The sequence below is a fragment of the Jatropha curcas genome, chromosome 6 (assembly GCF_041381405.1).
Source record: "Jatropha curcas cultivar XTBG-Jc1 chromosome 6, XTBG_Jcur_1.0, whole genome shotgun sequence".
NCBI classification, from domain to species: Eukaryota; Viridiplantae; Streptophyta; class Magnoliopsida; order Malpighiales; family Euphorbiaceae; genus Jatropha; species Jatropha curcas.
Genome location: NC_143156.1, coordinates 26,773,412 through 26,798,910, shown reverse-complemented (window position 1 = coordinate 26,798,910; position 25,499 = coordinate 26,773,412). Strand labels below are relative to the sequence as shown.

Genomic DNA, 25,499 nt, shown 5'->3' with positions numbered 1-25,499 from the left:
GGCATGGACAGTTTAAAATTTGCAATTAAAATTGAATATACAATAGTAGGGCTCACTTTTTTTCCACACGTGACAGATTATGAGGACAAAAAAAAAAAAAAATTAAAATGTCCAAATGAGCCACATGTGATGTGAACTTTATGGGAATTGTCTTTTAACTTTCATTTATTATTTGGAAAAATTATTTTAAGTCAAAATATATGACTTCATCTTGCAGTTTATATTAATTATTCCGGAATCCTTGGTTTTACTATCATACATTACCAAATTATTATAAAAGCCTTTGTAAAAATAATTAAATATGTTTAATGGGAATCCTTCAACGTAAATGTCCTCTTGTTAGATAAATTGTTAGTCATTTGATAAACGAAAAATTTTAATTAAACACTTCATTTTTCACATAAAAACATGTACATTAAATTAATATCCCATGATTAAAATTTTAATTGAGAGATATTTTACTTAATTGAGAGAGAAAAAGAGAAAAAGAATCATTTATGTAGTATTGAATGTAATTTTTTATGGTCAATGTACTTAATTATCTATGTATATTTATTTAAAATTTAAGAATAAATCTAAAAATAAAAGTATATATATATATATATATATATCAAAATGGGAGGATCTTCTAGTTCCTGACAACAACCATAGAGATACCGTGTGACGTGAAACAACAATCACAAATTAACCATATGAATATCATAAAAAGGCATCATTCTTTGTAAATTATGTAGCACTTACACATTAATAACCTGTTCATCTCCTGGAACCTGTTCAAACAAAGAGAAATAATAACCCTCGTTAGTCAAAATATGCAACAAAAAAAATCGTGGATAGTTCATATTTCTGAGGGATGAGAGATACACCGCACGCTGCTGATCCACATAGAAAAGTTGCATGTTCCCTTTAACTAATTGTTCCCTCTGCAAATATAGATTAGAAAAACCATTAAAATTAAATTTAATAAAAAAATCCGTATTTAAAAGTTAAAACAACTCAAAATATTTAAAAATTAAAGTTAGATCAGGTTAGACGATAAAATTTGAGTAGGTTATATAATTAGATTAAATTAGATTTTAAAAAAGTTAATAATTATCGGTATCATATACTACATACTAAATTGAAACAACCAATCAAAAGACAAAAAAATAAAGAAAAAATTTAAAATTCTCTAAACAAGAAAAATTACTTGCAAACAACACAAGACTATTTTCATCACATCTAATAAATTTGAACTTGATCAATGTGGTGATGACGATGAAATTATAAAGTATATGTATGTTTTCTTTTGTCAAGGGAGATGACAGTATTTCTTAACTTATTTCAAATTAGGACAAACTTTAATGAAATTTTTTTTATGTTTTTAATCTTTATTGGATTTATGCCAATATTTTAAATTATTCATTCAAAATGAATTCAATAATAATTGACATTTATAAAAATTATTTTAAAACCTACTAAAATATTTCTAGAAAATAAAAAATTCAAGATTAATTATAAACTTGATTTATGTATGTATATGTTAATATATTGATCCTTTTGCAAGAATCTACGAAAAAATATTATTTTTTTATTTTATTTTTTTGGAAAATAGTAATTATAATATATTTGATACTTGAATTATTAAAAGTATTTATTTGTTATAATAAAAATAGTATTTTTATTTTCAAACATCATGTAACATTGGCACGCGAAGCTCAGAAAAACAGCTAGTATTTTATAATTTAAGTTTCTTTTACTGAATTTAATCAATTAAATTTTTCATAAAGCTGTGTATAGGGTAAATTACTTTTAATTTTTATAGTTTGGTGAAATTTACAAATTAAGACCTCTATTTTTAAAATATTAATTAAAATAAACTTTTTATTTGGTTGTCATTCAATTAGATAATCTTTCTTTTAAGATTTTACAATTTTTTAATCAACTAAAGAAAATCCTTTTTATTTCAATTTTACTTTTAAGGGAAAGAAATCAAATAAAATTGTCAAGTTTTATCTAATAATTTTAATCTTAACATATAAATGGGATTATTTTAATGAGCTTTTCTTTATGAATTAGGATTAATGACGTTTAATTAGCGTTTGATTTCCACCATTGAGTTTTATTGCACTATTTTTTTTAGGTTTGTTTAGTTAGTTATTATTCAGTCAACTGTTTATCTTTTTTTTTTTTTCAATAACTTTGATTATTATAATTAAATTATAAAATAAAAATTCAATAAAAATTTTTGCATGAGCTTTAATAAACTTTTGCATTTAGATATTTTAAAATTGTTTAAATAGCTTATATGAACATAATTGATTATTTACAATCTATTGATTCCCACTGCTTATGCTAAATGCACATTTTCTTGGACTAAATGGTTTTTATAATTCTATTGGTGTAAGCTATTGTTAAAAATTTTAAATCTTCATATGTTGTATATATGATTTTGAGATTTGTTCCTTTTGCCTAATCATATTCTTTAAAGGTTGTGTTTCATTTTGTTTAGTAGTTTTGTTATTTTCTCATTCGTAAAATTTATTTTTATTTTCTGTGCTTGTTTTGAAATTTTTTTTTTTTCCTTTGATACTTGTACGAGGTATGTAGTCCCGTGTCCATTTTAATGGTTCAGAAACACGATTAATTCCCAATCGCTCTCGGAGACAAAGGGGCTGGTCCGGGAGAGTTTGCATTGCGGAAGATTGAATCCATGATCTAAGCCGTGATGATCAATCATGCAAGAGTTTTTAATGCAAAAGTTCTTTGCTACTGAACTACCCATTCGGGTTTGTTTTGTAATTTTATTGTTTCATGGGAGAAAAATTTGATGCATTCAACTGTTAGAAAAATTGAAGATAGATTTTGAGCATTTGAGTTTATTCATGAGCAGATTGGTTCCAATATCCATGAACATTTGATGACAGAAGCCAAAATTGAAGTAAGAGAAGCATATCCATGTCATACAACCTTTGTCTTGAAACATTTTCACTTTCAACAATCCTTACTAAATTACATACCATTCTGCTCTACAAAAAGGTAGAAAACAAAAATAAAAACAAAAACAATTTTAATTCGCCGTTTCTTCTCGAAAAATAAAATATTTTTTTTTCTTGAAAAATATTTGGAAAGAAGTATTTGAGAATGGAAGAAGTATCTCAATTCAAACTTCATATTGGTTGATTTTTTATCTAAAGTTGCAAGAAGTTGTAGGGAAATAGATGAAAAATGCGGAAAACTAATTTTTCAAAATTTGTTTTATGATGTATTAAATACATACTATTAACCTCAAATTGTAAAGTGTATGAACAGAATACTGTAAAAAAATTTTACTGCCTTAACTGAAAGGAAAATTATTGCCTAGAACATCGTCATAATACCAATAATAACAAAGTGATAAAATACTACAAGCAAAATGCAAAGCAGAAACTGTACATTGCTCCGATAAACACATGCTTTAATTTGATTCTTGAAGCGACTCTAATGCCATAACCACATCTTCCATGTCTGGTCTGAACTTCGGCTCATCATTTAAGCAATGAAGTGCAAGGTTAGCCAACTTTCGAGCCCTTTTAAGAAAGAAGCGTTGACCGTCAAGACGTCTGTCTAAAACTACGGAAATTCCGTATTTGTTTACCCGCTTCACTAAGTACTCTTGCGCAGGTGTCCCAGTACTCTCTATAGCTCGTCTGCCGGAAAAAATTTCTAGAAGTACAACTCCAAAGCTGTATACATCACACTTTGCATTTAAACGGCCTGTTCAATATCAAAATTTAATAAGTGACCAGAATCCATGATACAATACAACAATATTGTTGTATTATACTGCATAAACCATAGGCAAAGTAGAGCCACAACCCAATGAGTTGGTCTAACAACCACATAATTAGTATTAGTATGGAGAGAATATTGCGAAAGGTTAATTATACTCGCAGTGCTTAAACTTTTTAATGGTTTTTATTTTGATGTCTGAACTAAAAAAATTTCTAATTGAATGTCTGAATTATTCAAAAGTAGCAATCATAAATGTCTGAATTATCCAAAAGTAGCAATCAAGTGAATTATCGGAAAATTAAAATAACCATCTTATTACTTAATAAATGATATCAATCATAAACATTCAATCCATCTCTCTCTTTTTTTTTTTTTTTCCTTTTTTTACTATTTTATATCTCTTTCTAAAAAAGTCAAAAAAATTTCTTTCAGTTTTCTTTCAATTTCAAAATAATATAAGAGAGATAGAGAGAGAGTAATAAGAAGAAGGAATATGATAATCTTAAAAAAATCAATAAAACAAAATCATAGGGTAATAGTTCATTTTGATTTTCCTTTAAGATTCAAACTAAATGCACTTAATTGTGCAAACATTATTAATTCATATACTACCTCTGTTCCATAATACTTATCACATTTAAAAAAATAGTTTGTTTTAAAATACTTGTCATATTTGTGATTTCAAGGTGTAATAAATACTTTTTTCTATGTTCACTCTTTGTATATGACCAATAATTATTACTTCAATTTAATGATCTTTTTAGAGAATTAGTATTAAATTAAGGATAATACAGTCAATTTACTTAATAATTTATAGTAACTTAGACAGATTTAATGATTTTATTAAGAGACCTGAAACTTCAAACGTGACAAGTATTATGGAACAAAGGTAGTACTTAATTCCAAATTTTTCCTACTTAGCCATTAAAAAAAAAAAAAAAAAAAAAAAAAAAAAAAAAAAAAAAAAAAAAAAAAAAAAAAAAAAAAAACTTAATAACTTCATATATTACTAACCCTATTTTGAACTATGCTATGAGACTTAGAGGTTGAGTAACACAAATATATTATTAAAAATAAAGTTTCTCCGATCAGGTTAGACTTGATTGTTCTCCTCACAAACTTTAACGGTGAAGGAATGGTGGGCAATTTTGCTAATATGGTGAGAGTTTTGATACAAGGCCAACTATCCTCTACCCTCTACGCTATAACCTGCAAATTTTAGACAAATTTTGACCCTTCATTAACCTTCATAAAAAACAAAAAAAAGGGATTCACTTGCAAATATTTCATTGGTAATGCCTCAAAAGAATCAATGATATGCAGTTTTTACTCACAATATCTCTCCATCAACGGTAGCTTTCACTCATGCTCGTTCTCTTTTAACACCCCTTTACCTTGCGCAGTCTCAGATGATATTTCCTAGGATTAGGGATATGTTTAACACTTCTAATGCTCAAACAATGAAGAATAAATTGCTCAAACATAATCTTTGGAGTGCATAGAGAAAATGGTAAAAATAAGTACATTGAACCAGAAAATTGAAGCATACAAAGCAAGCTAACATCAATCAGAGTTACGAGAAGCCACATATGAAAATCATACCTGTGGCTACATACTCTGGTGCAGCAAATCCATAAGTTCCCATGACCCTAGTAGTGACGTAACTCTTATCATCAGTTGGTCCATCCCTAGCTAAAGCAAAACCAGAAAGCTTTGCATTGAAGTTCTACAAATATGGAGCAAATGTAGCAGGTAGGTCAACAAATGCAGATATACTCAACTAATTGTTAGTCCTAAATTCAAATATATTGTGAAAAAGTGATCAGGTAATGTAGGTAAATTACATACTGAATCAAGCAGTATATGAGAAGTCTTAAAGTCCCCATGAATGACATTCACATCAGCACTATGAAGAAATGCAAGCCCCTTTGCAGCACCGAGAGCAACTTTCATGCGAATGTCCCAAGAATGTATCCCAGACCCCCCTATATCAAGATTCGCTTAACGTTTGAGCATGTTTATGCATAAACTAAAAGCAGTAGTCGAGTTAATACAAATAAGATAACATGGAACTCACAACCCAATAACCACTGTTCCACGCTGCCATAAAGCATAAACTCACAAACCGAAAGCTGATGGTCATCCTCAAAGCAGTAACCAATCAACTTAACAAGATTAGGATGCTGCAATTTTCCAAGATAGTTGATCTCTGCCTTCATGTCCAAAGAACGCTACAATCAACTATTTTTAGCTCATCTCAATCTTTTAAAATTTAAACACACTGGGCACGAAAAGGGGTCTAAAATATAATCATTTTACTGATACTAAATATTGTGAACTTTTTAGATATCCTAAATTCCTAATGGGCAATGGCTATTTCTATGGATTGAGCACTACTATCGGTGTAAAGATAGCAATGCATTTAACGTAAATGAGAAGAACTGGATTCACATTTCATATATATCTTGTATTGCCAAGGTCCCTCTAATTGAGAGAGAAGTATGAACTCCCTCTAATTAAGGACCTCAACCGAATAAGTAGCCCCTGAATTGAAAAGAAAAATTTATCATAAATAGCTGGAAAAACCAATTTAAGAAATTGAAACCATAAAACTGACCAACCATTCCTCCTGACCAAGGAACCTTTGGTTAAACCCCCTCACAGCAATCGCCATGCCATCAATACGCCCAAGGAAAACTTGCCCAAAAGCATCTACACCCAGTACGTTGTCTGATCGGAAGTTTCTAGTGGCAATATTCAGTTCAATGAAGCTAAAGTTCTTTAAATTTGGTGACTGCAATATCTCAAACTCAAAACCAAGATTCTTCCCATCTCTTCTGACATTTCTTGAATTCAATTCTACAAGACAATAAATTAATGAAATAAAAATTGTCTAAAAGGAAACTCTAAAAATATTATCCTTCTCATTGCCTAATTACTAACTCTCATACTAGAATAATCAATTTTTGTCAAATAGGTCCCGAAGAGCAGAATATCAATATGATACATAATCTCAAAGAATATCTTCATAATTTAAATTATATAAACACACTTTTCCTCAGACACCAATACTCTAAATCATCACCAAAGACTGACAAACTTTCACAAATTCTGATTGAATCCAAGGGAAATTATCAAATAACCAACTATAGAAGTACATACCTTAGAAATTTATCTTCAAATTTACAGAAAGTAACAATACATCTAAAAATTTAAATTTCTTGTCAAGAACATTAAGTGTATTCGTGAAAGCCATAGCAACAGCAAACATAGAGAGTGACTAATACCGAGGGAAAGACAAAAAGAACAGCTCAAGCATCTTTAGGGTAAAAATTAAGAAGAAGGCGACTGATTTCAATCTCAATCAAGGAAAAGCAGTAACAGCTAATTGTGAAAACACATACAAACTTAAACACTAAAACATAAAAGAATAAATGGGTAACTGTGCTACGAGAATAACCCTTGATTCCGTTGCTAACACAAAGCCCCATTTAATCAGACACCTCAACTCCTCTCCGTAGAAATTCTAAAACCCAAAAATTAAAAAAAAAAAAATGGAACAAAGAAAAAGAGCAATCTTGTTCCAATAGATATAATTATATCTTTAGTGCATAAATGAAAAACGCTAGTAATCGAGGCATGGACAGTTTAAATTTGCAATTAAAATTGAATACACAATAGTAGGCCTCACGTTTTTTTCCACACGCGACAGATGATGAGGACAAAGAAAATTTTAAAATATCCAAATGAGCCAAATGTGACGTGAACTTCATGGGAATTGTCTTTTAACTTTCATTTATTATTTGGAAAAATTATTTTTAAGTCCTTGATTTTACAAAATATATGACTTCATCTTGCAGTTTATAATAATTATTCCGGAATCCTTGGTTTTACTATTATAAATTACCAAATTATTGTAAAAGCCTTTGTAAAAATAATTAAATATGTTTAATGGAAATCCTTCAACGCGAATGTCCTCTTGTTAGATAAATTGTTAGTCATTTGATAAACGAAAAATTTTAATTAAACACTTTATTTTTCACATAAAAGCATGTACATTAAATTAATATCCCATGATTAAAATTTTAATTGAGAGAAATTTCACTTAATTGAGAGAGAAAAAGAGAAAAAGAATCATTTATGTAGTATTGAAATATGTTCATCTCCTGTTCATTAATAACCTGTTCATCTCCTGGAACCTGTTCAAACAAAGAGAAATAATAACTCTCATTAATCAAAATATGCAACACAAAAAATCGTGGATAGTTTCATATTTCTGAGGGATGAGAGATACACCGCACGTTGCTGATCCACATAGAATAGTTGCATGTTCCCTTTAACTAATTGTTCCCTCTGTAAATATAGCTTAGAAAAACCATTAAAATTAAATTTAATAAAAAAATCGGTATTTAAAAGTTAAAACAACTCATATATTTAAAAATTAAAGTTGGAGTGGGTTAGATGATTAGATTAGATTTTTAAAAAGTTGATAATTATCGATACTATATACTAAATATTAAATTGAAACAACCGATCAAAATAAAAAAAATAAAGGAAAAATTTAAAATTTTCTAAAGAAAGAAAAATTAAATGCTTAACAGAGAGAAGGGCTTGAATTTTTTTTTCAGCTTCCATATATATATATATATATTAAAGATGCATTATTTTATTCTTTTTATATAGAGAGATTTTAGTTATTGTATCAGATTTTATTATTATTATTGGAAAAGATCGTTTGATTGTTCTCCAAAATATTATTATTTTTTGAATGGTAGTGAAATAAATTGACTGAGAAATCCATTTTGGCCACTACATGCTGGATCGGAGACCTGTGATTAACAGGGTAGGTTGTTTATGTGATGTAGTTGTTGGGCAATAATAAATGAAAGGTGAAAAAAAAAAAAAAAAAAGAGACAATTTTCATAAAGCCCACATCAGTTTTGGTTAATTTGGACCTCATTTTGTTCTCATCAGGGATGATCATAGATCGGATTCGGATCGAATTATATAAAATTTACATTCGATCCACAAAAATATTTATATATCTATGTTTATATAGGCTCCGTTGGGATTCAGATTAGATCAAATATCGAAGCGGGTTGGTTCGGATCGAATATTATCCGTTTTTATTATGTTTAAAATAAAAATAAAATAAGAATTTAATAAAAATTCATATTATTTATTGTGCTTGAAAATAAAAAAAATTCTTAACAATAATTGAAATATTGTATACTATAACAATTAGAAGAGACTTTAAAAATTATTAAGTGCAAAAGAAATCATGTTAGTCGTCGTAATGTTTGACTTATATTCTTTTGTTTGAAGTAGAGATTAAAAAAAATGTGAAAATAGTGAAGAGTTGGAGACAATAATTTAAAATATAAATGGAAAACAAAGAAGGAAGAAAAAAAAAAAGATAACTGCGCATCTATAATTATAGTCAGCCATTTTAGAAATATAAGAAAAAAATAAAATTATTTTTCACTGATCGAATTCAATCTATATCCGTGCAAATTTTATTTTTAAAATCTTTATCCGATTCACCACTATTCGGATCAGATTTTATCTACTCCATTCGGATCGGAGAGAATATCCAACGAATCGGATCATTTGATTATCTCTAGTCTTCTTAGCTGCCATGTTTAAAAAAAAAAAGGGTGTCCCACGATTGCACGTTCACTTTTTTTAATTTGCCAAATTAGTCGAAAACACCTAATTATAAATTTTAAAAAATTGATATACTCAGTCAATACAAAATTCATAAAAATATAATTATTCCTTAAATATATCACAAAATATCGATAATAGGATCTTATTATAAATAGTCAATAGACCTACCAATCGACAACTTTTACGAAAAAAGTCAAAAAATAAAAACATTTTATAAATAGTTAAACTAAATGCACTTATGTGTTGACATCAATTTAACCAATTAAGCAATAGAAGTTCCGCGCTCCGTCCATTGAATGAATCCGACTAGTTTTGCATTAATTTCCGGGTTCAATAAAGTCCGATCCAAAATTCACGTGCGTAACTTCAACATCCCGTGCTGCGGGCCCCACTTATAGTAAGTATCCTCCACAATTTTCCTATTATGGCATTTTGGAGAATCTTTCAAAAGGCGATCCCCTTTATATCCCCCTCCCACTAAAACTATATAAACCCCCACCCTTCCCAGAATAAATAAAAAGAAAAAAAAGAATCAAATCAATCGAAAAGCACTTTCTCAGATATTTTTCACTCTTCTCTGCTTCTTCTTCTTCATCAGATGAATTGCCTTCATTATTTCCCAAGGTCATTATAATTATATCCTCATAATTTGTTTATTTTTCCTTAAATTTGAACAACTGTGTAATTTACTGTTGGAATTTCAGATCCTCTGCTTTGCCTCTGCAAGGCTTCAAAGGGCACCAAACAAAGCTTTCTTCTCCTCCTCCTTTTTCTGTTCCTGTTAATATGGTGGTGATATCCTCTTACCTTAGTTTTTATTCAATTCTTGTGTTTTTATGTGTATATACATTTAGTTTTATTTAGCTTTATTGAAAAGTTGATTACTGATTTTACGCAGGCAATGAAGAATTTTAATGATCTGTATCGAAGCTTGGCTGTAAAGGTAGCTTTTGAACAATCTGGAGATTTTGAATTTGTTTTGGAATTTCTATCTCTGTTGTTTGATTCTCATTTCTCACTTTTTTTAGATGGATTATGTGCTGTTATTTTCAAGCAGTGAAAACTAGATACCCTGAAGTAGTTAATTTTTTCCCCATTATTCTCTTTTCAGTAAATATCTTACTTTATTAGATTTTCTGGAATATTTTCGCTTTTGTTTGTTCTATTCCATAACCTTTTCTTAGAAAATGTTTATGTTTCTTTAAATTTTCCATCATAATCAACCAATGTAGATTTTTCTGCACTGGATTTGACATAAGAGTGCTAATTCTTTTAACTGGTCTGTTGGTTGTTTTAATGAAAAAAAATGGTTATATAGATGCTGCCATGATTGGAAATCCTACATGATTACAATTTTGTTTTGATCAGTTGGTAGGCAATTATGGTAATTAAAGCAGCTGTTTTTTTTTCTGTTTTCTTTTCCGTGGAAAAAATTTATTTGAAGAAATCAGTGGCCGTTCCACTTCAATAAATCTGCATCTTTTCTAAGAAAAGATTATTTGATGTTGTTGTTTGTAGGCAATTTCTGGTTCTTCAGCTAGTGCAGACACAAGTGGTGCTGATCTGAAGGAGGACACGGAAAAATCTGAGACATATAGCCATAACATGACAGAAGCTATGGGTGCTGGTAATTCCAAAATTCCCTAGCTCCCTTTTTAAGTGCGAGGAATTGGTGGGTCAAATGTGTTCTATTCTTGGGGTATGCATCTGAATGATTTTTTTTTTTTTAATGCTTGTGGTTCTGTAAATGTTTCATGTGATCAAAGAAAAGTTACTGTTTGAGAGAGGGGATACTACTCAGGCCTTCATGGTTTTTTTCTGTGTCAACAAATGCATGAGATTAATATTTATATGGTTTGTTTCTCAATATTTATATGGTTTAAGTTGATAGTTATGCTTTTCAAGACTTCTCATTTGAAATGTATCATCATTTTTTTTTTTCTTTAACACTACTAATCATTTGTCCTATTTTGTTTTAGTACAGTTTTGACCTATGGGCATGAACTAGGAATGAACTGCAACTTCATTTCTCCAGATTTAATTGTAGGATCATGCCTGCAGGTGATTATTTTTCAATAAATTATGAATTAATCTTTTCGCTCATGATTATCTCTTATTTTTCTATTTTGATTTCTTATTTATTTCCTAATTGCTAGACTCCTGAAGATGTTGACAAGCTTCGAGAAGTAGGAGTGAAAACCATATATTGCTTGCAGCAGGACCCAAACTTGGAGTATCCCAAATGACCGTCCTTAAGTTCCATTTGAGATTAGACTTGCCACAGAAAAAAAGAACACTAAGTTTGCTTCCTTTTATATGGTCTCTGTTTGGTTGATATGTAACTGTTGGAAATTTGAGTCCTCAAGAATTTTTAGCATGTGATAAAATAGTATACCTTTACTATTATACCCAGATATTTTGGGGTAGATATCAATGCCATTCGAGAATATGCCAAGAAATGCAATGACAGTCAACACTTGCGTGCAGAGATAAGGCAGGTCATGACAACACCTTGTTTTTCATTCCAATTGTGATATTCTTCTTTAAGTTTTTCCACAACCACTTGACTAAATCAATAAGCAAGGATAAAATTAGCAGATAGTAAACTCATTTCTACAGTTAAAACTTTTTTCCACTGTAAAATTGGTGATGATATTAAAACTTTTTTCAGCTGAAAAATTGGTAATGATTTATTTATTTTGTATTTTTATTTTTATCAAATTTGAGTTATTGTTGTTATCACTTCTTGCCACCTTTTGGGACTTTGTTAGCAGTGGTAATTCATTTTCCACCTTTTTAGTCTTATTAAGTTCTAGTGTTCATTGTTCTCCCATTCCTTTGTTCTATTGTGAAATTACTCTTTAAATTATTCTTCCTACTCAGTTGAATTTCTGATCAATTAATTTAAGTTACCATGCTAAAGAGCACAATGGTGGTGTGTGCATGGATATACATGTGCATCTCTTTTTCTGTAGAGTGCAAATTTTTACTTGATACAGGACCTCTAATGCAGTAACTAATATTGGATATGGCAGGGACTTTGATGCATTTGATTTACGGATACGGCTTCCACAGTGGTTAGTAAATTGTACAAAGCAATAAACCGAAATGGAAGTGTGACATATATACATTGCACAGCTGGACTAGGAAGAGCTCCGGCTGTTGCAGTATGCATTTCAGTTTTCTTTGTGAAAAATGTTGTAGTTTGCCTAATACTTTTAGCCAATATCTTTTGATTACTTGCTCCTTATGACCAACTATTAGGTCTTATCTGAGTGCTATAAGGTTAAATTTCACATGTTCTGACTTTTTCATGGCATAGTTGATTCATTTCTCCTTGATAATGAACTGAGTGCTTGTTATGAATCACAGGTGGCATACGTGTTCTGGGTTCAGGGCTACAAACTTGGTGATGCTCATGATTTGCTTCTGGTAACTTTTTAATTTCTTTCCTTTAAACTAGTTTTTAACTTCAATGAAGGTGACATGTATAATGTATTGGTAACATCCTAAAGCAATTACAAATATCCGGGAATATTAGATTTTAATACTAAATGTTACTCTGAAGCAGATGATTTCTAATTAAATTTATTGTAACATCTTGTTCAATAAGTTTTCTGTGTCCTGTAATTAGCTTGTAATAATTGGCGTTGGTTGCGTACTTCAATTTGCAATGTGAGATACACTATTGCAGAACACTCTGAAATCTTGTTGATGTCAAAATATCCGGTATTTAAAACAATGGTCTATCTTTGGTGATGGCAGCTTATGTGGTGGTTGTCGTTCTTTTCTTGCTTACTAATTGAGATATCAGTTCACATGTTATACCAGTTTTAAATTTGGATGAGATTATATAATAAACTATTGCCAGAGTTCCCATTTGTGCATTTTCACGACTTGGTATTTATGAAGATAGTGACGAAGAGGATTGAGTCAATTAAATGAGAGAGAACTGTTGTACAGAGAAGCTAATTGGCATCTTAGTTAGCTTATTATTGTTTTTTTTTTTTCTTGCAGAACAAGCGCCCATGCTTCCCTAAGATAGATGCTATAAAAAGTGCGACTGCTGACATAGTGAGTTGTGAAATCCTTGAATATTGTTGTCCTTTTGCACATTTGATCTCTCTCTCTCTCTCTCTCTCTCTCTCTCTCTCTCTCTCTCTCTCACTTTGTTCATTTGAATGACTTTCATGACAGACCTTTTCTAAAAGGGAAAAAAAAAAAAAAAAAAACTTTATACAGCTTGTAATTGTGATTGTTTTTAATCAGCCGCACATATCATACTTGAAATGCATTATTTGTTAGGTGAGGTGTCTGAAAGGGCCTTCATATTTCAAGTTGATGCCAAACTTCACCAGTTACACATGTATTACATCATAATTTGTTGTTCCATTTTGTTTGCGAACCTAACTTTCAGTGAGTTTGAGACAAGTAGGTTTCGTACATCACACAGTAGTTGGGCAGTTGTGATTCACATTTTTCCTCATGCTCTAATTCTTCATTTGGCTAATTATGCGGGAGTTAGCAAAGCTTAAGGAAAATGTTTCTTCTGAAAGAATTTCAGCAGTGGAGATGGGGGCAACTTAGAGGATAATCTATGAAACTTGGGACAAATGGATATTCCTTCACATGGAGGATGCAAAATTTATCTTAATCTTATTTTTTCATGAAATTTTCATAAAAAAATAAGCCTCATTTTCCTAAAAGTATTTCAATAAATAAGCATAATTCCCAGTCATTTCTTTATGGTAACTTTATTGTCCAGGCAAAATGCTATATATTTGTTGTTTACTATTTTGCCCATTTTGATATTTCCAATAGTTTCATTTGTTACGGGTGCATAACTGAGTTGGTTCAAGAATAAGAAATGAGAGCCAGTGCAAAAGCAAATGCTGATGGATTTAGAGAGATCCATGTAGCCTATTCAGTGACTGATCAATTATGGGAGTTCTCTATGGAAAAAAAAAAAAAAAGAAACTTTAGTAGGAGAAATAACTTGATGATTTCATCTAACTGCTTTGTTCTCCTCGCAAGCTTTATGATGTAACCATTTCTGCCTTGATTTTTACACAATACAAACTGATTTATCGCATTTCTCTTATTGAAAGCTGACAGGTCACAGAAAGAAGCTTGTTACTCTGACATGGAAAGATGACAACTGCTCTACAGTGGAAGTTTCTGGGCTTGATATTGGATGGGGCCAGGTAATGTTGTTGTATGAATTCACTTTCTGGGTGACTTAATGTGGCATTGTTAGAATAGTTTGTGAACTTGTCTCTGATAACCTATGGATGCTATTGATCCTGCTTGGACATGAGACAACAAAGTTCACTGCTTCAGTAAAACAAGATGTCATATGAGCTTCCATGTAAAGACCTTGATTTCCTGTACTTTTCTGTGTATGAGAGCTTTTCTTGTGTTGCATAATGTATACATATATTTGCGTGTTTGACATATGATAACTTTAAAATAATAATATTTGTTAAAGGCGAATGCCACTCTAGTGCATGTTCTGCATGTTTCACAAATGCTGCTTGTAAGAAAGCATGTGGTTCCACATGTCCAACCTAGTGGTGACACTCCAGTTCAAAGAAATTGATTGTTGTCTGTCTGGCTAGTTGGAAAAATGAGTAATGATGAACTATGAGAAAGCTGGAGATGTGTTGGGCAGGTCTCTCAGCTATCCCGGTGCAGAATGAATTTGCACGTTAGACGTGAAATGCATGTGAAGGTGCACTTCCATGGGACATACTTTCCTTAAATAAACAAGTATACATACAAGGCATTTGCATGTATATCACAGCTTTTAATTGAATGTATAAAACTTGGACATCAGAAATATCTGATGTTTATAACATCCAGACATTTCCGACCCATTATGTCTGATAAACATTTCATTTTCAATCACACCACTTGAAGCTGTGTTCAGCCTTCTGTTTTTGGATTTGTCATGTAGAAATAATTTATTTCTTCATCCTTGCTTATTGAAATCAGATGCTGGAGATTAAGGATTGTTGATGAAAGTTCCGGCACAGTTAACCTCCTCAACCCAGAATCCATTAACTAGTAACTATCAGTAACTTCTGTGGTGTCTCTGAGGGTGAGTTAGAATGAGTGGAGTGCCTGCACAGTGGCTGTATAAATTACAGCTAACCTCCTCAACCTAGAATCCATTAACTAGTAACTATCAGTAACTTCTGTGGTGTCTTTGAGCGTGAGTTAGAATGAGTGGAGTGCCTGCACAGTGGCTGTATAAATTACAGCTAACCTCCTCAACCTAGAATCCATTAACTAGTAACTATCAGTAACTTCTGTGGTGTCTTTGAGGTTGAGTTAGAATGAGTGGAGTGCCTGCACAGTGGCTGCATAAATTGCAGTTGTATGTTGTTTAAAATCTGGAATCTCCAGCTCAAGCATTTCATACTTTCTTGCTATTTATTGGCTGGAAGTTGAGAAAGATTGTTTTAGGAGACATACAAAGGTTGCTGCAGTTGTTTTGCCTTATGTAATTTGGAATATCAATCCATATGAGCCCGGGGAATAATAGATCATGATTTAAATCGCATAATTTTGCATCATGATGAGGATTGTTCATTTTTATTTTGCAAGGATTGATTTGTTGGTTTGGACCTACTTTTCCACATGGGAAGTAAACCCTTTTTTTATAGTAAAAGAAATTTTGCTGGATAAAGAAATGAGAATGCTGATATAGGAACAGGATATCCTTCTGAATAAGATAGATGCTTGTTTTCTTTGTCCTTCAAATCCTTTACCATTCTATTATTCTTTTCCATATTAATTATTTCTTTATTTCCCAGAAAGAAATTGGACGAGGAACACCTTTAAAATTGGACGAGGAACACGGTTTGTGGAATCTCAAAAGAGAATTGCTGGTAAGTCTTTCTTTTTTCTAATTTTTTCTGTTTTTCCTTTTCTTGTGAACAAGAATACTTCATTTGCAAGCTTCAAATTTTCAAGGAAGAAATTGCCTTTAAGTTTCACTTTTTCTTCTTTTATTCTTTTGACTGCACTATAAAACCGACATTGAACTACATCCACTTAGAGATGTCAATTTTTGTTCTAATGGGGAACCTGTCTTGCTGTGAACCCAAAGGGGAAACCCACCTGCCAACCATTAGTGGGGTATCCAGGTTTAGGTACCCTCTCTGATTTTTCTGTGACTTCAAATATAGAGAGTTTATTGTATTATATTATGTGAATTTTCTAAATATGAAAAAACCTTTTATTTTTAAAAGTATGCTATTTGTCCTCAATATTAATATTTTCCCTCATAAAAATATTTAGTGGTTTATCAGTCTAGATGTACCTGCATTTATAAATCCACCTTAGTTGCCTCTTAAGTCTTATAATCAATATTGCAGCCTATGTTGAGTGCTCATGTGTTGCATTTCTGAACAAAATGTTAAAAACAAAAATGAAAATATAATAGTGATTTCGAAAAGAGACGATAGGGAGAAAAAAAAAAAAAAAAAAAACAGCATCGCTGCATATGATCATTCTAACCCTCTAAAAGCACCAGAAAAACAGAGAAAAACAAAAAACTATGATACTACGAAAACAAAAATCTACAAGAAAAGCCAAAACAAAAACATACCAGCCAAAAGAAATATGAAAGAGAACACCAAAATAAACAAAATTAAAAAAATAATAATAATGGCTTTTAACAAGACACGAATTTATTAAAAAAAAACAAAAGAAAAATCCAAAGTATTTATAGCTAACTGAATTCTACTGATAATTTAATTAATCTAATTCTAATAAAATGCTAATAAAAGGGGAAAAAAATAAAAAGAATGTGAATTAAAGAAAGATAATTAATTAATTAATTCCAAAGAGATCTTGATAGTAAGTTAATATCCATCCACTTATAATCTCAAGTGCTGTGTTCCTCTGTAAGACCAACCACTCTGGATCATCTTTTGTTGCATATAATATGTCCATGCAATGAGAACCTGCATAGTAAATTTATATTTGAGACAAGTACAATTATTATTAATGTAAACGTAATTTTAAATATAACGGCTAAAAAATTATTTTTATATAAAGTTAATTTTTTACCTTCTTTTGTAGTCAGTGCCACTATACCGTCTGATATATCTTCCAACACCCTATACATGAAAAATCATTTTATCAATTTATTTTATAATTTGTTAATAGAGAATTAATTAATATCATTAATGTTTTTAGTTTTTAAATAATTAATAAAAATAATAATATCACATATTTTAAAATTTTTTCACTTTCTTATTATAAATAATTAATAATTTCATTAATATTTTCTCTTTCATTTTCTTTTTTTTTTTTTACTTTCCTATTTTTACGAAATTTTTATAAACATTTATTTCAATATAAATGAAACCATAAAAAAAAAAAATCACATCATACTTTCAACAAAAAGAAATGGATTACTTGCAAAGAATATAAAACTATTTTCATGGCATTTAATAAATTTGAACTTGATCAATGTGATGATGATGATGAATTATAAAGTATATTTACTGCTCGATGATCAACTAATGTATGATTAAATTGATATGTATATTTTCTTTTATGAATGGAGATAATAGTATGTCTTGACCTATTTCAAATTAAAGCAAACTTTAATGAAATTTTTTTTATGTTTTTAATCTTTATTGGATTTATGCCCATATTTTAAACTATTTATTCAAAATGAATTCAATATAACTGATATTTATAAAAATTATTTTAAAACCTACTAAAATATTTCTAGAAAATAAAAAATTTAAGATTAATTATAAACTTGATTTATGTACGTATATGTTAATATATTGATCATTTTGCAGGAATCTACGAAAAAATAATTTTTTTTTTATTTATTTGGAAATTAGTAAGTATAATATATTTAATATTTGAATTATTAAAAGTGATTATTTGTTGTAATAAAAATAGCATTTTTATTTTCAAACATCATGTAATCCCCACTTGAAGTGCAGGACGACGACTAGTATTTTATAATTTGATTTTCTTGTACTGGATTTAATCAATTAAAGATTTCATAAAGCTGTATAAGGTAAATTACTTTTAATTTTTATAGTTTGGTGAAATTTACAAATTAAGACCTCTATTTTTAAATTATTAATTAAAATAAACTTTTTATTTCGTTGTCATTCAATTAGATAATCTTTCTTTTAAGATTTTACAATTTTTTAATCAACTAAAGAAAATACTTTTTATTTCAACTTTACTTTTAAGGGAGAGAAATCAAATAAAATTGTCAAGTTTTGTCTAATAATTTAATCTAAACATATAAATGGGATTATTTTAATGAGCTTTTTCGTTATGAATTAGGATTGATGACGTTTAATTTGGTGATGATGATGATTATTATAATTAAATTATAAAATAAATTTATGAGTCTGCTAATTACAAATTTTTGCATGAGCCTTAATAAACTTTTGCATTTAGATATTTTAAAATTGTTTGCATAGCTTATATATATGAACATAATTGATTATTTACAATCTATTGATTCCCGCTACTTATGCAAAATGCACATTTACTTGGACTAAATGGTTTTATAATTGTATTGATGTAAGCTATTGTTAAAAATTTTAAATCTTCATATGTTGCATATATGATTTTGAGATTTGTTCCTTTTGCCTAATCATATTCTTTAAAGGTTGTGTTTCATTTTGCTAAGTAGTTTTGTTATTCAGTTTCTTATTCGTAAAATTTATTTTTATTTTCTGTAACTGTTTTGTAATTTTGTTTTTTTTTCCTTTGAAACTTGAACGAGGTATGCAGGCTTATGTCCGTTTTAACAGTTTACAGATACGATTATTCTCCACTTGCTCTCGTAGACAAAGGGGTTGGTCCAGGGGAGGTTGCATTGCGAAAGATCGAATCCATGATCTAAGTCATGGTGATCAATCTCGCAAGGGTTCTTTGCCACTGAACTACCCCATTCAGGTTTGTTTTGTAATTTTATTGTTTCATGGCAGAAAAATTTGATGCATTGAACTGTTAGAAAAAATTGAAGATAGATTTTGAGCATTTGAGTTTATTCATGAGCAGATTGGTTCCAATATCCATGAACATTTGATGACAGAGGCCAAAATTGAAGTAAGGGAAGCATATCCATGTCATACAACCTTTGTCTTGAAACATTTTCATTTTCAACAATCCTTACTAAATTACATACCATTCAGCTCTACAAAAAGGCAGAAAGCAAAAACAAAAACAAAATTTTGATTCACCGTTTCTTCTCGAAAAATAAAATACTTTTTTTTTTCTTGAAAAATATTTGGAAAGAAGTATTTGAGAATGTAAGAAGTATCTCAATTCAAACTTTATATTGATTGATTTTTTATCTAAGTTGCAAGAAGTGGTAGGGAAATAAATGAAAAATGCGAAAAATCAATTTTTCAAAATTTGTTTTATGATGTATTAAATACATACTGTTAAACTCAAATTGTAAAGTATATGAACAGAACACTTTAAGAAAATTTTTCTACATCAACTGAAAGGAAAATTATTGCCTAGAACATCGTCATAATACCAATAATAACTAAGTGATAAATATTACAAGCAAAATGCGAAAAACCAATTTTTCAAAATTTGTTTTATGATGTATTAAATACATACCGTTAACCTCAAACTGTAAAGTGTATGAACAGAACACCGTAAGAAAATTTTACTCCCTCAACTGAAAGGAAAATTATTGCCTGTAACATTGTCATAATACCAATAATAACAAAGTGATAAATATTACAAGCAAAATGCAAAGCAGAAACTGTACATTGCTCCGATAAACACATGCTTTAATTTGATTCTTGAAGCGACTCTAATGCCGTAACCACCTCTTCCATGTCTGGCTTGAAATTCGGCTCATCATTTAAGCAATGAAGTGCAAGGTTAGCCAACTTTCGAGCCCTTTTAATAAAGTGTTGGCCGTCAAGACGTCCGTCTAAAACTCGGAAAATTCCGTCTTTGTTTGTCAGGGAAGACTTTACCCACTCCACTATGTACTCGTGCTTAGGTAGCGCAGTACTCTCTATAGCTCGTCTGCCGGATAAAATTTGTAGAAGTACAACTCCAAAGCTGTATACATCGCACTTTGCATTTAAACTCTCTATAGCTCGTCTGCCGGATAAAATTTGTAGAAGTACAACTCCAAAGCTGTATACATCGCACTTTGCATTTAAACGGCCTGTTCAATATCAAAATTTAGTAAGTGACCAGAATCCATATACAATATAACAATATTGTTGTATTATACTGCATAAACCATAGGCAAAGTACAGCCACAACCCCATAAGTTGGTCTAACAACCACATAATTAGTATTAGCGTGGAGAGAATATTGTGAAGGGTTAATTATATTTGCAGTGCTTAAACTTTTTAATGGTTTTTATTTGGATGTTTGAATGAAAAAAAATTTCTAATGGAATGTTTGAATTATTCAAAAGTAGCAATCATGAATGTCTGAATTATCCAAAAGTAGCAATCAAGTGAATTATCGGAAAATTAAAATAACCATCTTATTACTTAATAAATGATATCAATCATAAACATTCAATCCATCTCTTTTTTTTTTTTTTTTCCTTTTTTTTACTATTTTATATCTCTTTCTAAAAAAGTCAAAAAAATTTCTTCCAGTTTTCTTTCAATTTGAAAATAATATAAGAGAGAGAGAGAGAGAGAGTGTAATAAGAAGAAGGAATATGATAATCTTAAAAAAATCAATAAAGCAAAATCATAGGGTAATAGTTCATTTTGATTTTCCTTTAAGATTCAAACTAAATACACTTAATTGTGCAAACATTATTAATTCATATACTACCTCCGTTCCATAATACTTATCACATTTAAAAAAATAGTTTGTTTTAAAATACTTGTCATGTTTGTGATTTCAAGATGTAATAAATACTTTTTTCTATGTTCACTCTTTGTATATGACCAATAATTATTACTTCAATTTAATGATCTTTTTAGAGAATTAGTATTAAATTAAGGATAATACAGTCAATTTACTTAATAATTTATTGTAACTTAGACAGATTTAATGATTTTATTAAGAGACTTGAAACTCCAAACGTTACAAGTATTATAGAACAAAGGTAGTACTTAATTTCAAATTTTTCCTACTTAGCCATTAAAAAAAAAAAAAAAAAAAAAAAAAAAAAAAAAAAAAAAAAACTTAATAACTACATATATTATTAACCCTATTTTGAACTATGCTGTGAGACTTAGAGGTTGAGTAACACAAATATATTATTAAAAATAAAGTTTCTCTGATCAGGTTAGACTTGATTGTTCTCCTCACAAACTTTAACGTGAAGGAATGGTGGGCAATTTTGCTAATATGGTGAGTGTTTTGATACAAGGCCGACTATCCTTTACCCTCTACACTATAACCTGCGAATTTTAGACAAATTTTGATCCTTCATTAACCTTCATAAAATAAAAAAAAAGGATTCACTTGCAAATATTTCAATGGTAATGCCTCAAAAGAATCGATGATATGCAGTTTTTACTCACAATATCTCTCCATCAACGGAAGCTTTCACTCGTGCTCGTCCTCTCTAACACCCCTTTGCCTTGCGCAGTCTCAGATTATATTTCCTAGGATTAGGGATATGTTTAACACTTCTAATGCTCAAACAAGTGAAGAATAAATTGCTCAAACATGACATTTGTAGTGCATAGAGAAAATGGTAAAAATAAGTACATTGAACCAGAAAATTGAAGCATATCAAGCAAGCTAATATCAATCAGAGTTACGAGAAGCCACAAATGAAAATGATACCTGTGGTTAGACGCTCTGGTGCAGCATATCCAGTAGTACCCCTGAAAGGACTACTGACGTAACTCTCATCATCAGTTGGCCCATCCCTAGCTAAAGCAAAACCAGAAAGCTTTGCATTGAAGTTCTACAAATATGGAGCAAATGTAGCAGGTAGGTCAACAAATGCAGATATACTCAACTAATTGTTAGTCCTAAATTCAAATATATTGTGAAAAAATGATCAGGTAATGTAGGTAAATTACATACTGAATCAAGCAGTATATGAGAAGTCTTAAAGTCCCCATGAATGACATTCACATCAGCACTATGAAGAAATGCAAGCCCCTTTGCAGCACCGAGAGCAACTTTCATGCGAATGTCCCAAGAATGTATCCCAGACCCCCCTATATCAAGATTCGCTTAACGTTTGAGCATGTTTATGCATAAACTAAAAGCAGTAGTCGAGTTAATACAAATAAGATAACATGGAACTCACAACCCAATAACCACTGTTCCACGCTGCCATAAAGCATAAACTCACAAACCGAAAGCTGATGGTCATCCTCAAAGCAGTAACCAATCAACTTAACAAGATTAGGATGCTGCAATTTTCCAAGATAGTTGATCTCTGCCTTCATGTCCAAAGAACGCTACAATCAACTATTTTTAGCTCATCTCAATCTTTTAAAATTTAAACACACTGGGCACGAAAAGGGGTCTAAAATATAATCATTTTACTGATACTAAATATTGTGAACTTTTTAGATATCCTAAATTCCTAATGGGCAATGGCTATTTCTATGGATTGAGCACTACTATCGGTGTAAAGATAGCAATGCATTTAACGTAAATGAGAAGAACTGGATTCACATTTCATATATATCTTGTATTGCCAAGGTCCCTCTAATTGAGAGAGAAGTATGAACTCCCTCTAATTAAGGACCTCAACCGAATAAGTAGCCCCTGAATTGAAAAGAAAAATTTATCATAAATAGCTGGAAAAACCAATTTAAGAAATTGAAACCATAAAACTGACCAACCATTCCTCCTGACCAAGGAACCTTTGGTTAAACCCCCTCACAGCAATCGCCATGCCATCAATACGCCCAAGGAAAACTTGCCCAAAAGCATCTACACCCAGTACGTTGTCTGATCGGAAGTTTCTAGTGGCAATATTCAGTTCAATGAAGCTAAAGTTCTTTAAATTTGGTGACTGCAATATCTCAAACTCAAAACCAAGATTCTTCCCATCTCTTCTGACATTTCTTGAATTCAATTCTACAAGACAATAAATTAATGAAATAAAAATTGTCTGAAAGGAAACTCTAAAAATATTATCCTTCTCATTGCCTAATTACTAACTCTCATACTAGAATAATCAATTTTTGTCAAATAGGTCCTGAAGAGCAGAATATCAATATGATACATAATCTCAAAGAATATCTTCATAATTTAAATTATATAAACACACTTTTCCTCAGACACCAATACTCTAAATCATCACCAAAGACTGACAAATTTTCACAAATTCTGATTGAATCCAAGGGAAATTATCAAATAATCAACTATAGAAATACATACCTTAGAAATTTATCTTGAAATTTACAAAAAGTAACAATACATCTAAAAATTTAAATTTCTTGTCAAGAGCATTAAGTGTATTCGTGAAAGCCATAGCAACAGCAAACATATAGAGTGAATAATACCGAGGGAAAGACAAAAAGAACAGCTCAAGCATCTTTAGGGTAAAAATTAAGAAGAAGGCGACTGATTTCAATCTCAATCAAGGAAAAGCAGTAACAGCTAATTGTGAAAACACATAAAAACTTAAACACTAAAACATAAAAGAATAAATGGGTACCTGTGCTACGAGTATAACCCTTGACTCCGTTGCTAACACAAAGCCCCATTTAATCAGACACCTCAACTCCTGTCCATAGAAATTCTAAAACCCAAAAATTAAAAAAAAAAAAAAAAAAAAAAAGAAAATGGAACAAAGAAAAAGAGCAATCTTTTTCCAAGAAAATGTGAACTTTATGGGAATTGTCCTTTAACTTTCATTTATGATTTGGAAAAATTATTTTTAAGTCCTTGGTTTTACAAAATATATGACTTGATCTTGCAGTTTATAATAATTATTCCGGAATCCTTGGTTTTACTATCATACATTACCGAATTATTGTAAAAGCCTCTGTAAAAATAATTAAATATGTTTAATGGGAATCCTTCAACGTGAATGTCCTCTTGTTAGATAAATTGTTAGTCATTTGCTAAACGAAAAATTTTAATTAAACACTTTATTTTTCACATAAAAGCATGTACATTAAATTAATATCCCATGATTAAAATTTTAATTGAGAGAAATTTCACTTAATTGAGAGAGAAAAAGAGAAAAAAGAATCATTTATGTAGTATTGAAAGTAATTTTTTATGGTTAATGTACTTAGTTATCTATTTAAAATTTAAGAATAAATCTAAAAATAGAAGTATATATATATATATATCAAAATGGGGGGATCTTCTAGTTCCTGACAACAACCATAGAAATAACGTGTGATGTGAAATAATAATCACAAATTAACCATATGAATATCATAAAAAGGCATCATTCTCTGTAAATTACATAGCACTTACACATTGATAACCTGTTCATCTCCTGGAACCTGTTCAAACAAAGAGAAATAATAACCCTCGTTAGTCAAAATATGCAACACAAAAAATGGTGGATAGTTCATATTTCTGAGAGATGAGAGATACACCGCACGCTGCTGATCCACATAGAAAAGTTGCATGTTCCCTTTAATTAATTGTTCCCTCTGCAAATATAGATTAGAAAAACCATTAAAATTAAATTTAACGAAAAAATTGGTATTTAAAAGTTAAAACAACTCAAATATTTAAAAAATAAAGTTAGAGTAGGTTAGATGATTAGATTAGATTAGATTTTAAAAAAGTTAATAATTATCGATACTATATACTAAATATTAAATTGAAACAACCAATCAAAATAAAAAAAAAATAAAGGAAAAATTTAAAATTTTCTAAAGAAAGAAAAATTAAATGCTTAACAAAGAGAAGGGCTTGAATTTTTTTTTTTCAGCTTCCATATATATATATATATATATATATATATATATATATATATATATATATATATATATATTAAGATGCATTATTTTATTCTTTTTATATAGAGAGATTTTAGTTATTGTATCAGATTTTATTATTATTATTGGAAAAGATCGTTTGATTGTTCTCCAAAATATTATTATTTTTTGAATGGTAGTGAAATAAATTGACTGAGAAAT

The 25,499-nt window shown here is 29.9% G+C and overlaps 2 protein-coding genes and 1 pseudogene across 13 annotated transcripts; 1 reads left to right on the top strand and 2 right to left on the bottom strand.

Annotated features, from left to right (window-relative positions):
* Positions 1-3,316: 3,316 nt before the first annotated feature.
* Positions 3,317-7,404, bottom strand: LOC105648464 (putative serine/threonine-protein kinase PBL10). 6 transcript variants are annotated; one of them, XR_016321323.1, is made up of 7 exons: positions 7,214-7,404; positions 6,371-6,612; positions 5,831-5,966; positions 5,602-5,738; positions 5,356-5,479; positions 5,088-5,172; positions 3,652-3,735 (listed from the first exon to the last, which is right to left on the bottom strand). XR_016321323.1 is itself a non-coding variant. In XM_089722927.1 (6 exons), the coding sequence occupies exons 1-6, from the start codon at positions 7,242-7,244 to the stop codon at positions 3,437-3,439; spliced, it is 969 nt and encodes a 322-aa protein (XP_089579053.1). In that variant the 5' UTR covers positions 7,245-7,404; the 3' UTR covers positions 3,317-3,436. The 6 variants fall into 6 exon arrangements, 4 of the variants coding, with proteins under 4 accessions (XP_089579053.1, XP_089579054.1, XP_089579055.1 ...); XR_016321322.1 differs by lacking the exon at positions 3,652-3,735 and adding an exon at positions 4,750-4,962; XM_089722927.1 differs by lacking the exon at positions 5,088-5,172 and having other exon boundaries at positions 3,317-3,735.
* Positions 7,405-9,915: 2,511 nt separating this feature from the next.
* LOC105649706 (phosphoglucan phosphatase DSP4, amyloplastic-like) lies at positions 9,916-20,510 on the top strand (annotated as a pseudogene). Its single transcript, XR_016321319.1, has 14 exons — positions 9,916-10,047; positions 10,128-10,215; positions 10,322-10,366; positions 10,942-11,050; positions 11,408-11,484; positions 11,580-11,656; positions 11,837-11,917; positions 12,459-12,590; positions 12,796-12,855; positions 13,441-13,497; positions 14,532-14,627; positions 16,242-16,316; positions 19,210-19,374; positions 19,480-20,510. The product of XR_016321319.1 is annotated as a phosphoglucan phosphatase DSP4, amyloplastic-like (transcript).
* LOC105648487 (putative serine/threonine-protein kinase PBL10) lies at positions 20,112-24,189 on the bottom strand. Of its 6 annotated transcripts, none has more exons than XR_016321320.1 (7): positions 24,053-24,189; positions 23,228-23,469; positions 22,688-22,841; positions 22,459-22,595; positions 22,213-22,336; positions 21,945-22,028; positions 20,475-20,614 (listed from the first exon to the last, which is right to left on the bottom strand). XR_016321320.1 is itself a non-coding variant. In XM_089722923.1 (6 exons), exons 1-6 carry the CDS (start codon positions 24,099-24,101, stop codon positions 20,226-20,228), a joined length of 1,095 nt encoding a protein of 364 aa, XP_089579049.1. In that variant the 5' UTR covers positions 24,102-24,189; the 3' UTR covers positions 20,112-20,225. The 6 variants fall into 6 exon arrangements, 4 of the variants coding, with proteins under 4 accessions (XP_089579049.1, XP_089579050.1, XP_089579052.1 ...); XR_016321321.1 differs by lacking the exon at positions 20,475-20,614 and adding an exon at positions 21,612-21,821; XM_089722923.1 differs by lacking the exon at positions 21,945-22,028 and having other exon boundaries at positions 20,112-20,614.
* Between the last annotated feature and the right edge of the window lie 1,310 nt (positions 24,190-25,499).